The sequence below is a fragment of the Typopeltis vanoorti genome, chromosome 10 (assembly GCF_054136105.1).
Source record: "Typopeltis vanoorti isolate ZY-2024b chromosome 10, IOZ_Tvanoo_1.0, whole genome shotgun sequence".
Classification (NCBI taxonomy): Eukaryota; Metazoa; Arthropoda; class Arachnida; order Uropygi; family Thelyphonidae; genus Typopeltis; species Typopeltis vanoorti.
This window is the reverse complement of record NC_143558.1, coordinates 69640592-69657405: the sequence shown is the minus strand read 5'-3', so window position 1 is coordinate 69657405 and position 16814 is coordinate 69640592. Positions and strand designations below refer to the sequence as shown.

The 16814-nt window shown below is 40.7% G+C and overlaps 1 protein-coding gene across 3 annotated transcripts in view; it reads right to left on the bottom strand.

The window, feature by feature from the left end:
• LOC150102492 (uncharacterized) overlaps positions 1-16814 on the bottom strand; it is a 177207-nt gene that overhangs the window by 59475 nt on the left and 100918 nt on the right. For all 3 annotated transcript variants that reach the window (XM_090399429.1, XM_090399428.1, XM_090399427.1), the window contains one exon: positions 7646-7848. In XM_090399429.1, the coding sequence (XP_090255555.1) occupies positions 7646-7848 (203 nt within the window). The remainder of the gene's footprint in view (positions 1-7645; positions 7849-16814) is intronic.

The window sequence follows — 16814 nt, the reverse complement described above, 5'->3', positions numbered from 1 at the left end:
GTGAAACCTGGTTGTCTGGGGAGGATGTGATGTTGGGAATAGAATTAGAAGGATATATCATTTTCTGGAAGGATAGAGATGTGAAAAGAGGAGGGAGAGTGCTGTTAATGATTGCAGAGGAATTGTGTCCACAAAGTGTGGAAGTTGATGGTGCATACACAGATTTTGAATCTGTGTGGTTTGAAGTTGAAATAAACAGATTAATATATCTGACAGGATGCTGTTATAGGCCAGAGAATGCAGAGAATACTGATTGTGAAATGTTTAGGCAAATTGGCTGGACATGTAAAAAGGTGATCCTGATGGGAGTCTTTAGTTACAGGAATATGGAACGGAAAGAGGAGATAGTGTATCGGAACAAGGAAAGTAAATTTGTTTAATTTCAATAGGAACAAATATCTAAAACAGTATGTGAGTGAAGCAACTAGAGGCTTTAATATTTTGGATTTAGCGATAACTTCACAAGATGTAGTTGTTAATGAGGTGTTGACATTGCCGTCAGTTGGTGAGAGTGATCATGAGGTACTTGTTTGGGAAGTGATGAAACAAGAAAAGGTCACTGCCAAAAATTGATACATGTGGAAGTATAAAGCAGGTGATTATAGGAAGCTCTGTAATCAGTTAGCATCAGTACGTTGGGTAGATGAGCTAAGCAGAAAAGATGTTGAAAATGCATGGAAACTCATAAGGCAGTATTTGACAAAAGCAATGTATGACTGCATACAGAGGGTTAAGCAAGTAAATTGAGTGGGAGTGAAATGGATGAACAGCAAAATCAAGCAAGCAAGAAGTTATGTAAAAGTGTGGTGAAGAAGGGTGTGAGGAGTAGATTTTTTATATGGAGAATTGTCAGTGAATGGAATGCATTACCAGAATGTGTTGTTAATGCAAGGAGTGTTAAGGACTTTAAGATTCTATATGATAAATATGGTGAGTTAGCCGATGGCGAGTTAGCCGAACTCATACAGAGGTAGCAGGGTTTTTTCTCCCGGAAACTCGGGTTTTTCATCCCGCATACATACAAATCGGCCCTTCAGAACACACGCAATTTACAGACAAAAATTACTAGTTGTGGTGGTGTTGGAGGTCGGCGGTAGATGGCGTTGATTCGTAGTAGAGGTAAGGTGTAGAGACAGTTGAAGATGTCCTCCCGCGATGAGTCCTCGGACTCCTTGGAGGTATCAGGAATAATAATAATATGTTGTCAGTTGAATGAACCTCCCATGATGAGTCTGTCGACTCAATGGAGAATGTAATAATAATATTAATAATAATGACTACCTCTTTGCTTATGCTGTTTCCATAATATCTTCTTCTGAATTGCATGCTTAGTTTAGTTTCTCCTTATACATCCATTTTACACTTACCTTATTTAACTTCTTTGCCTTTGAAATATGTTCAAACACTGATGTCGTTAAATACAATAATTCTTAACCAGATCCCAGTAGAACTGTTTCCCTTTCCAGCTATATGTATATTCCATGTTTTCTTCAAGCTGTCTCCTAAATTTCCCATAACCACCAATCATACAGTTCCATATACTTTCCTTGCAGATGCCTGTTATAGCTAGCCGCAACCCAGTTTATCACCTCGTGATCACTCTAACCACCTATAGATTCGATATTTCATTTTAAATAACATCCTCAATTGAAAACTAATCAATCAAATTGAAGATTCAATCTTCCTTTATGTTCCTAGTTCCAATTTCATGTTCTTAGATGTCTTCATTCTAATCTGACATGACATAGCCTCCCTTATAAAATTAAAATCTTAGACGTCAACTTCGGGAAGTTTCATGGAGGGAGGAATTGGAAGGCCGGGATATCATTAGTGCGTGGAAAATTGTGAAAGAATATTTGTAAGCAGCAATGCTAAGTTGTATACCACGATTGAAGAAGAGGACATAATTTGGAGTAAAGTGGATGACAAACAACATTAAACAGGAAATGCATGCGAAAAAGAGGCTATGGAAGAGATATAAGGAGACAGGTGAAGAGAAGGTGCATGAAGAATATAAGACACAGGCCAGAAGAGTGACTAGTGTGGTAAGGAAAGCGAAACTGGAATATGAGAGGAGATTGACCCTAAGATCCAAAGAAAATCCTAGGGAATTTTTTAGCTGTGTGGCCAGTAAGAGGAGAAATGATTGTGGAAGAATGATTTTGTGGGATTAAAATGGAAATAGAGTGACTGATGCAGAGGACATAGTGGAATTGTTCAATGAACACTTTACTGGAGTATTTCATCCTAGAGGAATCAGTTTTAATGCTAAAGGGATAGGGCAGGTTTGGGGTTTAGAGGTACAGGAGGAGAGTGTGTTTTAGATACTGAGTACTCTGGATGTCAGTAAAGGTTTGGGACTGGATGGTATTTCACCACGAGTTTTGAGAGAATGTGCTAGGGAACTGACAGTGCCTTTAACCTGGCTTTTCAATGAAAGTCTGGCTGCTGGAAAGGTGCCCAGGGAATGGAAGGAAGGTAAGATAGTGCCATTGCATAAGGGTGGTAACAGACTGGAAGTGTCTAATTATAGGCCAGTTTGTGTGTCATCAGTAGTTGTTAAGATCTTGGAGAAGGTAGTGAGTGACCGTATACAGCATTCGGCAGATGAGGGTAATGTTATCTGTGAGAGTCAACATGGATTTTTGAAAGGGCGCTCTTGTTTTTAGCAATATGCTAGCCTTTTATAATAAAGTTACAAGAACATTAGATGAGGGAAAGGCATATACTGCAATTTTCTTAGACTTAGTGAAGGCATCTGACAGGGTGCCACATGATAAGCTGATATTTAAGTTGCAGCACATGGGTCTGGATGTCAGATTGGTCAACTAGATTCAGGATTGGCTGTCTGATAGGTTTCAGAGAGTTATGTATGGAGCAGCTTCAAGGAGGCAGAGGGTTACAAGTGGGGTCCCACAGGGCTCAGTACTAGGACCTATATTGTTTAACCTTTATATCAATGACATTGCCAGTGTATTGCAAGGGGATATTCAGTTGTTTGCAGATGATGCGAAGCTGGGAAGGATTATTAGTAATAGTGCAGATGTGGTAGCCCTGCAAGAGGATTTGAATAAGCTAGATAGATGGGCAAATGAATGGGGGTGTCGGTTTAATGCAGCAAAATGTAAGGTCTTGAGGTTTGGGAAACTGCATACTCTATGGGAGGAGTTATACTGGAGGAAGTAGGGGAGACAAGAGATCTGGGGTTGATGGTTCATAGAAACCTGAAGTTTACGGTACATATTGCAAAGGTGGTGAAGATAACACAGAGGATTGCTGCAACTATGAGAAGGACACTGACCTGCAGAGATAAGAGGGTTATCATTCTGTTGTATAAGTCTCTGATCAGACCACACTTGGACTATTGTTCTCAGATTTGGTCTCCAGGATTTGAAGGGGATAAATTAACTATGTAAAGGATACAAAGACGGATGACAAAGATGGTTTCAGGACTGTACAAGGATAGTTATGAGGATCGGCTGAAGGAATGTGGACTGCAGAGTTTGGTGGATAGAAGAAGGAGAGGTGATATGATTGAGACTTTTAAATTGTTGAGAGGTGGTTACAGGGTTGACACTGGGGAGTTCTTTCGCTTGGTTGAACAGCAGGAAGGAGTAATGACAAGAGGCCATCCCTGAAAGATACAAAAGGAAACTGTGAGCAAGTGGGTGAGGAGTGGTTTCTTTGCATGGAGGGTGGTTGAACCGTGGAATGCATTGCCTGATGGAGTGGTGAGAGCGAGAACGGTCAATGAGTTTAAGGAGTGGTGTGATAGACTGTGTTTCTTGGGGGGGGGGAACCTCCCCTCGATGAGTCTTGATAGACTTTATGTTCTTAGGAAGGACCTCCCACGATGAGTCTTTTGACTCCATGGAAGCCTGAATAATATAATAATAATAAAATTGCCCATAATGATTTATATTTCTTTGTCATCACCCTCCAAAGCCCCCAGGCATATAAGCATCCAGTAAGTGGGCCTGAAATGGCTTGAAATACTCCATGTTTGGTTTCTGGACCATGAGGTGGCTGACTAAGGTAGTTTCTAACCTCTGGAATGTCAAGCATGAGGAAAGATTGAGAAGATGTAATTTGCAGAATCTGGTGGAGAGAGGAAGAGGGGAGATATGATAGAGACCTACAAGTTGGTAAGGGGTTGTTATAAGATCACTGGTGAAGAAGTTCTACACAGAATAGTGGGAGATAATTGGTACAACCAGAGGTCATCCCTTGAAGCTGTATAAAGAGGGTGTGAGTAGGGGAGTGAGAGGCAGGTTTTTTTCGTGCAGAGCTGTGAATGATTGGAATGCCTTGCCTGAGAGTGTGGTGTCTGCAAGGAGTTTGAGTGTGTTTAAGGCTTGGTATGATGAGATGTGTGTGTGATAAAAGGAATTCCCAGATGGAGTCTTTGACTCCATGGGGTCTTGGGCAAGAAGAGTTTTAAAAAAATACAGAAAAAATGAAACATAAAATTGATAAACATAAATTTTAAAAAAAATCATTAGCTCACCCATGGTACAAATGTACTATAGGTTTGCATATAATCTTTTGTTGGTGGGAGCCACAACTGTATCTATGATTAGAGTAAAACAAAACACATAAAATTCAAATACTTTATAATCAATCCTAACTATCATAAAAAATAAAATCCAACTTAATTTTGCTAGCATCTGCAAGGAGTTAACTATGATAAAGTAAAAAAAAAAAAAAAATGCATTGCCTTAGTGGGTAGTGTGTTATAATGTGCAGACAGTGAATAATTTTAAGTGTCATATGACCAACCTAGAGCAGATTTCTTATAATAAATCTCTTTACTCAATGGTGGTTCACTAACAATATGCAAAAAAAGATATATAATAGAAATTCGCACTGTGAGTAAATGTGAATACCACTAACAGTGAAACTGGTGTAGAGAGGCTTATACGCTGGTTAAACATGATAACTAATAATTAAGGAATTGACATCGTACCCTAGAAATATAAATTAAATAAACTTTAATATATACTTTCCGATATTTCGGCAAACGTCACATTGCCATCTTCTTGGGACAAGTGCACGCAAGTACTACATAACAGCAAATGAGAACCAAAGCTAATGTTTTCCTAAAGTTCTGATGTGCCCCATGGCAGGCTATATTGGTAGCTCTTGGCCTTTGGGCTGAAGTTCTTCTGATAAATGTTTCCCAAATTTGGGGCAGTCTCATGCATCCAAATTTGTTGAGTTTTGGCATGTTCCTAAGGGCTGAGGCTGATTCCATGAATAGTCTTTCATATTTGAACTTTCTGCGGTGTATTACTGTGGCTTTCTTCCATCTTATTCTGTGGCTAGTATCCAGAGCGTGGTCTGCAAGCCCAGAGTGGCTGTACTGGTGAAATCAGATGTAATCCTTGTGTTCTGAGATTCTGATATTTGCTGTCCTGCCTGTTTGGCCAAAGTAGGACAATTTACAGCTGCAAGGGACCTGGTATACACCAGGTAGGTCTAGGGGAAGTGATTGGTCTTTAGTGGAGCGGATAAGGGATGCCAATTTTCTATATGGTCTGTAGCAAGTGGTCAAATCATGTTTTTTTAAGATTTTGTTGATTTTTTCCGAGATGCCTCAGATGTAGGGAATGGTGATGGATTTAGAGTAATCTTTTTTGTGAAAGGGGGGGGGGGTTGTGGATAACTGGTTTAAGTATTTTTTGGATTCTTTGGGGGGGGGGGGTAGCCATTGGCTGAGAAAGTGTCACGGATGTGATTTAGTTCAGTGGTTAGGGCTTGATCATTTGAACAGATTATTTTTTCCCTGTTGAATAGTGTCTTAATAACTCCATATTGTTGTGGGGGGGGGGTGATGGGATTGTTGGTGAATGTATCTGCCTGTATGGGTGGGTTTTCTATAAACTGAGAAAACCAAGGTTCCATCAGGTTGGCGGGTGACTAGCGTGTCTAGGAAGGGGAGGTTATTGTTTTCCTCTTTTTCCAGGGTGAACTTGATTCTAGGGTGTTGGTTGTTTAAGTGTGTTAGGAAGGAGAGGAGTGAATCCGGGCCATGTGGCCAAATAGCGAACACATCATCAACGTAGCGAAGCCATATGGTAGGTTTTTGTGGGGCTGAGTTTAAGACTTTCTCTTCAAAAGTCTCCATAAAGAAGTTGGCCAGGGGTGGGGAAAGTGTTTAGCTTCCTAGCTTCGGTTCTCATTTGCTGTTATGTAGTACTTGAGTGCACTTGTCTTTGTTTTAAGTTCCCAAGAAGATGGCGACATGATGTTTGCCGAAATATCGGAACGTATATATTAAAGTTTATTTAATTTATATTTCTAGTGTATGCTTTCAATTCCTTAATTATTAGTTATCAGTGAAACTGGTGAGGTGTGCTATTTAATATTATTATTGACAAAACTTCCTTAAAATAAAATAAAATTATAGGTATTATTTCTGGGAAAATTCCCATGTTACTCCTCTAAGTAACTATTATTTTTATGGCTATATAGCCTACTTTCGTTTAGGAGTGCCCCTTTTTCACAATGTCATTGGCTCTTTACTCAAAATCTTAGAGCATTACTGATGTGTTATAAAAACCGATATATGAAGAATAATATAGGAGGAAAATTTGGACATACCTTTTTCGATGTTGTTGGCTGCCTCCTTATCCTGGCGATATGCATTCATCTGCTGTTAAAGGAAGGGGGTTTGGGAAACGTGGGGGAAGCAATGCGAGAGAATTATTTGAAAAAACCTGGGTTTTTTTTATATGTATAACATTATTATTATTAAGGGTGGACAGATAGCACTTTGGGGGAGGGGGGGATGAGAGGAATATCTGAAATAGAAACTATTTTTTGGGGAAGAGGAAGGATTGATGAGAAGGGTCAGGGGTGGAAGTAATGGAGTGTGAGCTGTTTCGACAATGTGTCGTCTTCAGAACTCGTGGGGGAAGTGGAGGCTATGTCATGTTGGCTTGGTGTTTCTGCCTTTGGTGTACTTGTGTTATTTCCTATTGGTCAGAGTCGTGACCTAATTTTTATGTTATGAAGCTTCCAACTCTCTGAGATTATGTAGGTGAAGCTCCATAACATAAAAATTAGGTTACGACTCCAACCAATAGGAAATATCACAAGTTACCAAACACCCTTCCTTTAACAGCTTAAGCAGATGAATGCATATCGCCAAGATAAGGAGGCAGCCAACAACATCCAAAAAGGTATGTCCGAATTTTCCTCCTACATTATTCTTCATATATCGGTTTTTATAACACATCAGTAATGCTCTAAGATTTGGAGTAAAGAGCCAATGACATTGTGAAAAAGGGGCACTCCTAAATGAAAGTAGGCTATATAGCCATAAAAATAATAAAATAAAATTTCTCTAAACTTTAATTTTTGAACAAAGAGCGTTCTTCCAATCTATCATATGAAATGTGTCTAAAGAATGCTCTTTAAAGAGTGTTCAGCTAATTGGTAAAACACTTGGGTAAATCTTAGATATGTGATCAAAACTGGAAAAAAATAGATTTGAAACTTTTGATAATAATATTTATCAAAATATATTCAGATATTTTTTGAACATTTTTAAATCAGTAATATTACTTCACAGGTCAACAAAAAGACAAAAATAAATAATAAATTTAAAACGATTGTTAAGACATGTAATTTTTATTCTCACCTGTGAAATTTCTTCCCATTTCTGATTTTGTTTAAAGTTAGCATTCCTAAAAAATATAACGTAAATGATGGTTTTTATGCTAGGAAGTTTGTGAACAAGTGGAGCAGACCATTTTAATAGTAAATGATTTTCCTGTGCTCGATATGTTGAATGTAGCGGTTCTGGAAATATCAAATTACCATCTGCAATGGATATTTTGTTGCCTACAAGAAAAAAAAAAAAAGATAAATGATAAGTATTTAAAAAAAAAAAAAAAAAAAAAGCTGGCATACCCAGTAAATTTGTCGTTTAACTGGGTATTAAATTAAATAAGTTATTATTCATAACATCTTTAAACTAAAACACTGAGCACACTCACTTTTGATTTTATTATTGACTAATCCAAAAAACATCAAATAAGTGCAAAACCTATATGCACTTACAATAATGAATTAAATGATTACTGAAAATAAGAATGTAAAATTACCAATTAGCTGGCTAGAGCAAAACTGAAAAAATAGGTCACTCTTCATAACTCATAAACATTATTATTATTATTATTATTATTACGGGCAACTCCAGGGAGTCATTAGACTCATCGAGGGAGGCCCCAAATCATTTTCATCACAACTATTCGACATTCATACAGTATCTATCATACCTCGCCTTAAACTCATTCACTGTCACAGCATCCACCACAGACTCAGGGAGCGCATTCCACTCATTCACTACTCTAAAAGTAAAGAACCCAGCTCTAACACCTTTACTAACCACACTTTTGCCCAGTTTCCATGGATGTCCCCTAGTCCTCCCACAACCAGCCCTGTTCTCAAAAATATCTTCTGAATTAATTTTATAGAAACCCTTCAGTAATTTGAATGTCTCAATCATATCTCCCCTCCTCCGCCTATCAACCAATTTTTGCAACCCACAAATCCTCAACCTGTTCTCATACGGTTCATTCCACAGACCTGCTATCATCTTGGTCACTTGCCTCTGGATCCTCTCCACCTCCTCCCAATCAAGAAGAAACCTAGGTGACCAAATCTGAGCACAGTAGTCGAGATGAGGTCTTATCAAGGCTCGATACAGAGGAACAATAACCTGCTTGTCTCTGCTTGTCAACGTATTCTTCAGCAACCAAGTGATTTGATGAGCTGATTTGGCCACTTTTGCAATGTGTCCCCTAAATTTCAATTCCTTATCCACCAACACTCCTAAATCTCGTGCCTCATCAATTTCCTGGAGCACGGTTCCACCAATGCAGTAAACTGCCTCCCATCTTTTCACCCCAAAATGCATAACCTTACATTTTGCCACATTAAATTGACATCCATTCTCCCTAGCCCAGACCTCCAATCTATCCAAATCATCCTGCAAAATTTTGACGTCATCTGCATTCACTATTGCCCTACCCAACTTCGCATCATCCGCAAACAAATGAACTGTTCCTCTCAGATCCTTTCCTATATCATTTATGAACAAATTAAACAGCAGTGGTCCAAGAACAGATCCTTGTGGTACACCACTAGTCACAGGCCGTCTTGTGGACTCTACTCCTGAGTAAACCACTCTCTGATATCTCTCCGTCAACCACCCTCCTATCCATCTCACCAACCCTATGTCCATTCCCATATGCTGCAATTTACTGATTAGAATTCCATGTGGTATCCTGTCAAAGGCCTTAGCAAGGTCCAGCAGAATCACTGTAAACCCATTACCCTTATCCAGTTCAGCCGTCACTGTGTTATAATACGTGAGCAAGTTACTGAGGCATGACCTACCCTTCACAAAACCATGCTGTCCCCGATACAGCATCCCATTTTCTTCTATCCAATCTTGTATTTTCCTCTTGACTATTTTCTCTAAGACCTTGATAATGATTCCTGTTATGCTGATTGGCCGGTAATTTTCAACAGCAGCCTTGGAACCACCTTTGTGCAGTGGAACTATTTTCCCCTCTTTCCACCCCCTTGGGACTGACCCAGTCCTGAGGCTCAAATTAAACATAATGGTCAAGGCCACTGACAATTCTTTGGCCGCTTCACGTACGACACGAGCTGGTATACCATCCAATCCCACAGATGTATTGACATTGAGGTTCTGTAGTAGACTAGTTACCTCTACATCATTCATCACAATTCCAGTATAAGCTGTTGGTTCCTCCATTTCCGCAAAGCCACCACCTGGATGATATACTCTTGCAAAGTGCTCGCTCAGTAATTCCACAACATCGACTGATTCAGTTACCTCCCTACCCTCAGCATTTTTTAAGATCATTCTACCATGAGCATTTTTCCTTTTACTTGCAACATATTGAAAAAACTGTTTGGGATTCTCTTTAGCCTGCATGGCCAATTTCCTTTCGTAATCTGCTTTTGCTTTTCTTACCACCCTTGTTACCATCCTGGCCTGAGCTTTATACTGTTCATGCACCTGATGGTCACCCTTCTCCTTAAATTCCCTCCACAATTCTTTCTTTTTTTGCAGCTCAAGCTTAATAGTGTTATTCATCCATTTAACCCCTACCTGATTTATTATTCGGACTCTTGGTATACAGTCAACCATTGCCTCCTGCAAACAGTTCTTAACCACCTCCCATGCACCATCAACATCCAGCCCTTGCAGTTTTACATGCCATGGCATTGAGCCAAGCACACACCTAAGCTTGTCATACTTACCAGCCCGGTAATTCCACATATACCCTGTCTTAATTGTAAATTCGACTTCTTTAGCCACCTCCCAAGTCATGACCTTATGGTCACTCTCACCAATTGGTGGCAACATGGTCATGTTCGTTACAGCTACATTCTCAGTTGCAATTACTAGGTCCAGCACTCTCTGCCCCCTGGTATTTTCCAATACATGTTGCCGTAGATAGTTGTCTCTTAATAACTGCATAAAATCCAATTCCTTCCTCCCATGTGCCCTCTCCTCTTTCCAGTCAATGTTACCATAATTGAAATCACCCATAATAATTACCCTCCTTCCATTCATTTCTTCTATTTGCTTATGCATACTATTCCCACCATCCACTCCATCACCTGGTCTATAGCAGCACCCAATTGTATATTTTGTTCTGCTAGATTGTATCTCACACCAAACAGCCTCAAATGTGCTTTTTTCCCCATCCTGCAGTTCAACTTCTATACTCCTTGGCTGAAGCTCATCAGCTATCATCAATAACACTCCTCCCCCCTTTTTATTCACCCTGTCACTCCTGAACACGCTATACCCATCGCATTCAATCCCACTAGCTTTATCATCTTCTGTCAGCCATGTTTCACTAATACCGACAACCTGTGGCCTGGAAGTGCCAACCATGGCCAAAAACTCTTCCTTCTTGTTCCTAATACTTCTGGCATTAGTGTACATGAATCACAGAAGCCATTTGTCCCATCCCTACTTTGATTCCTTATACTAATTATCCCATTCTGATTTGTTGTCCGTCGTACTCGCCCGGGCATAATATACTCATTCATACACTTAACTGCCCCCCCTAAAGTCTGCATATCTACTCCCCCCCCTCTTAATAAATCTAGTTTCCCTGAGTCTGTACATCCACTTCCACATCATTCATCAACACTCTTTCAAGTCTCCGTACACCAACTCCATTCAAATGTAACCCATCCATCTTATATAAGTCCTTTAGCCCATCGAACTCATTCCACACATCCACAAATTCCACACCACTCTCCATGCATAACCCACGCATAAAGTCATTGGCAATTATGGCCCTCCTTCTAAACACTTCGCTGTCATACCGCGGTAAGATACTCACCATCCTAACTCTCTCACTCTTCTCTTTTGCTACCTCAAACAACTCCCTCACATCCTCTATCATTTCCATTTTGTCCTCTTTCAAATCATTCGTTCCTGCCACTATTATCATCTCTTTCACCCTCTGTTTTTGCAGTCGAATAGATTCGCTGACGTCCTTTATGTTCGCACCCGGCTGGTACGACTTCGTTAAACTCTCAATTATTACGCCTCTTAATAGCGAATCCCCATACTACCAAAAGTGGCCCACTGGGCACTCACATCCTTTCGTCCGGGCTTCGAGTCAAGCAAGCCGGACTTCTCACCCATTTAAAGTTTGAGAATAGGTTGAGGTCGTTTCGGCCCCAAGGCCTCTAATCATTCGCTTTACCGGATGAGACTGATTCCCTCGAGCGCCAGCTATCCTGAGGGAAACTTCGGAGGGAACCAGCTACTAGATGGTTCGATTAGTCTTTCGCCCCTATACCCGGGTCTGACGATCGATTTGCACGTCAGAACCGCTGCGGACCTCCACCAGAGTTTCCTCTGGCTTCGTCCTGCCCAGGCATAGTTCACCATCTTTCGGGTCCCAACGTGTACGCTCTCACTCCGCCCCACCGACGATGCGGGCGGGACGGGCCGTTGGTGCTCAAGCACCGTGGAAGCGGCACGAGATCCCAACGAAGCCGACGCAAGCGTCGACCTTCACTTTCATTGCGCCTTTGGGCTTATTCAAGACCCAATGACTCGCGCACATGTTAGACTCCTTGGTCCGTGTTCTTTTTCATTTTCGTGTTCTTTTTCGTGTTCTTTTATTCTTCATAAACATTATGAAGAATAAAAATGTCAGTCTAAATATAGAGAAAGTGAGAACTAATCAGGTTATTAAAATACTGCAGACAGAGTCCTGAAACACAAAAAGTCTTTTACATACTTTCCTATCTTCCTTAACTCTCCAGTTTGAAAATGAATGAAAAAAACAATAATAATAGTAAAAATAACAGCATCTCCATAGCAAAAATTAACAGCACCATTACTATTTGATTGAAAAAGTTCTAACTAGGAACTTTTCTTCCTGAAAAATAGGAACTACCCAGAAAACATGAATATATGCATGTTTGCATATGGGGATAGGGATGCAAGTTCAATGTTGCAAAATGTAAGGTTTTAAAATTTGGAAAACAAAAATGGGATGCAGAATTTATGCTTGGTGAGGATATATTGTCGGAGGTGGAGGAAATAAGGGATCTGGGGGTGATAGTTGATAAGGATCTGAAATTTAGGGGACACATAGCCAAAATTGTGAAGACAACACAAAGGCTTCTGGAAATGATGCAGAGGACACTGACTTGTAGAAGTAGGGAGATTCTTGTTCCATTGTATAGGGCTTTGATTAGGCCACACATGGACTATTGTGCCCAGATTTGGTCACCTGGTTTTCAGAAGGATAAAGAGATGTTGGAGAGGGTCCAGAGGTGACTGACTAAGATAGTTTCTAACTTCTGGAATGTGGAGTATGAGGAAAGATTGAGAAGATGCAACTTGCAGAGTCTGGTGGACAGGAGGAAGAGGGGAGATATGATAGAGACCTACAAGTTATTAAGGGGTTGTTATAGGATCAATGCTGGCGAGGTTCTACAGAAAATAGTGGGAGATCAGGGGATAACCAGAGGTCATCCCTGGAAACTGTATAAAGAGGGTGTTGAGTAGGGGAGTGAGAAGCAGGTTTTTTTTCATGCAGAGTTGTGAATGATTGGAATGCCTTGCCTGAGAGTGTGGTGTCTGCAGAGAATTTGGGTGTGTTTAAAGCACAGTATGATAGCTGTGTGTATGATAAAAGGGACCTCGTAGATGAGTCTTTGACTCCATGGGGTCTTGGGTAATAATAATAATATATACAGATACACTGCTCAGAAAGAAGTCAATGGACACTATATTGTGAGAAACAAACAGCCATGACATGCACCTTAATAAGATGTAAAAACTTCTTTTGCTGTAATGACTGCAGCAATCCTATGGGGCATACTTTCCAAAAGTGTATGATACTGATCAATGGGAATTTTAGACCATTCTTCCGCTATGCATGTAATGAGGTCCTGGAAATGTCACCTGACATTCCAGTTCATTCCACAGATGTTCAATAAGGTTGAGATCAGGGCTCTGTGGATTCCAGCTAAGTGTGGTGATGTTCATTTCCACAAATCATACAGTTACAATAGCAGTCGTGTGACAAAATCTTGCTGAAAGAGACAATGGTTAGTTCTGTAGAAACCCCACAAAGTAGGAAGCATTGCATTGACCAGAATGTCGAGATACCTCTTGAATTTCAATGTTTGCACCACAATCTGGGGTCTGAGACAAAACAGGGAAAACAGGATCATACCATCACACTGCCACCTCTGAATTTCATAGTTGCGGTTATGCACTCTGGTAAGAAATACTCACTGGCACACACATCCATCTGCTTGGTAAAGCATGTAGTGATTCATTGCTCTATTCCACATCCCAAGCTTCCATGTCCCACTGTACATGCTCTTTGCACCACTGAAGATGATCTGTATTTGTTTTGAGTAATGTAGACTTGCATATTGCAGTCCTGCCATGGAAACCCATGTTGTGAGCCTCAGTTCTAAATGTTTTTGTGCAGATTTGTGTTCCAGAACCCTGCATTTAATGTTTCAGCCGACAAATGGTGTTTCTCCCAGTGCTTCCATCTCAATATGGTATCACTGATTGTTGACCTGCAATAGCCCAATTTGTCAACAATTTGCCAAACAGATAGACCTTCAACATGGCATCCTATTGCAATGTCTCTTTTAAACTGAGTTAGTTCTCTTCTCATAGCCATTTCACCCAGACAAAGTTGCATGACTTGGGAGCATCATATTCCTCCAATTTATACTGGCTACAAACACGTGACTCATTACATGGCACAATGCATCTTGCCCATGGGGGGTGTCCATTGACTTCTTTCCAAGCAGCTTATAGTTAGCTATGGAATGGTCATACCAACTATCATTACCACAATTAGATTTATAAGTTAAGTGCACACTTTATCATAAAGACCGTGGCTAATACATGAAGGAAGATGGGATGCTAAGCTAACATGCTGCAAAAATTATTAGCAGCATAAAGTAGATCAAGGTGTTCAGAATAATACCCCGGCTGATTACCCCTAATTTTCTCAGAAGTGACCAGCTTCTCCGACTAGATGTGACGAAATCGAGTTTGTTGATGGTTGAGATCCATCTTTCCTTTCTGCTTCTATCCAGGGTTGATATGAGCTCCTTACCAACAGTTGGATCTTCAGTTTCCTCATATTTGGCTAGGAGTTCCTCACTTTCTCTACTCCAACATGGGATATAATGTTTTCTGTAGCCTCTAGGGATAGAGGCTTTTGCTGCAGATTTGAGTAGTTTAACAAATCTGGGATAGCAATTAGGAGTGGGTGGAATTCAATTGGATAGTGCATAGCAATTCCACCCACTCCTAATTGCTATCCCAGATTTGTTAAACTACTCAAATCTGCAGCAAAAGCCTCTATCCCTAGAGGCTACAGAAAACAATATATCCCATGTTGGAGTAGAGAAAGTGAGGAACTCCTAGCCAAATATGAGGAAACTGAAGATCCAACTGTTGGTAAGGAGCTCATATCAATCCTGGATAAAAACAGAAAGGAAAGATGGATCTCAACCATCAACAAATTCGATTTCGTCACATCTAGTTGGAGAAGCTGGTCACTTCTGAGAAAATTAGGTGGAGCAGAGCCAACGGCACACAAAACAACAGAGATAACTCCTGATCAAATGGCTAACCATTTATTGAAAACCTCCAAGATTCATCCTGGCTCTACCAGGAAAATTGCTGTACAAGCTTCCATCAGACAAATCCTGAAGACCAAGAATGGCAAAGCTGCAGGAGTGGATGGTTTCCTCCCTGAGTTCCTAAAACACCTTGGTCAACATGGCTGATCGCCCTTTTCTCAGAAATTATCACGACTGGGAAACTGCCAAAGCTGTGGCGGGAAGCCAAAATAATTGCTGTGCCAAAGCCAAGAAAAGATCCACACTATGTGAAAAACCTACGACCTATCTCCTTGCTTTGCACCACCTTTAAGCTCTTTGAAAGAATTCTCCTTAAAAGAATTTCACCACTCATCGAAAGAGCTCTCCCGACTGAACAAGCTGGCTTCAGACCAGGAAGAAGTTGCTGTGACCAGGTCCTGGCCCTGACAACTCAAATTGAAGCAGGCTTCTAGAAGAAACTTAAATCTGGAGCCACATTCATTGACCTAACATCAGCTTATGATACTGTCTGGATCAGGGGCCTCCTCCAAAAACTAGGAAATATTGTAAAGTGCTAAAAAACCTTTACAACTTTTTTGAATCTATTCTCTCCAACAGAAATATCCAGGTTTATATTGGCAGGAAAATGAGCAGGCCCAGATTCCTTCACAATGGTCTTCATCAGGGCTCTGTGTTATCCCCTTTACTTTTTTAACATCTATGTGTATGATCTACCTCATACAAGATCAAGCAAGTATATGTACGTCGATGATCTAGCAATCTTACATCAATCCACCTCCTTTGCCAACCTAGAATCAACCTTGAATACAGACCTGAACACCCTGGATGAGTACTTCAAGCAGTGGTACTTGAAGCCAAATCAAACAAAAAAACAGTGTCCTCAGTATTTCACCTGTACAATGCAGAGGCAAATCGACAACTCAACCTTTCTTTCTGTGGAAAAATGGTGGAACACGAGCCTCACCCAAAATACCTTGGAGTGAGCCTGGACAGAAGCCTAACCTATAAAAGGCACATCATCAACCTCTCCAATAAAATTAAAACCAGAAACAATATCATTTCAAGGCTTGCTGGAACAACCTGGGGTTTTGGTGCAGAAGTCCTAAGGTCGTCTGCACTAGCCCTTGCAATCTCTGCAGCAGAATATTGTGCCTCTGTCTGGGAAAGAAGTGCACACACTAACATTATAGACACCCAGCTAAACTCTACCATGTGCACAATTAGTGGGACAGTGAGAAGCACCCCCCTCTCTCTCCTGGCTGCCTGTACTATATAACATTGCTCCACCAAACATATGGAGAAGACAAGCCTTGATTAAGGAATTTAATAAAGCAATGAGCAATCCACTTCTGCCCCTGCACCAGACTCTCATAAATCCACCTAATCTTTGCCTCAAATCTAGAAAGCCTCTCTGGTCTATGGACGAACTCTCTTCAGCTGCGCTGCCATCAGTATCTGACATATCGAGAGAACACTGGTCTAACAATCTCCCAAAGTGTATGACTGCCTAAGGCGCTAATTTCACGGTGGTGGCCTACAAGACATCCACAAGGTGACGGATGAGGGCCTTGGATTGGCTTTCCAGACTGGACCTTGACCTGTAGTTGGTATGGTCGTGGTGGTGG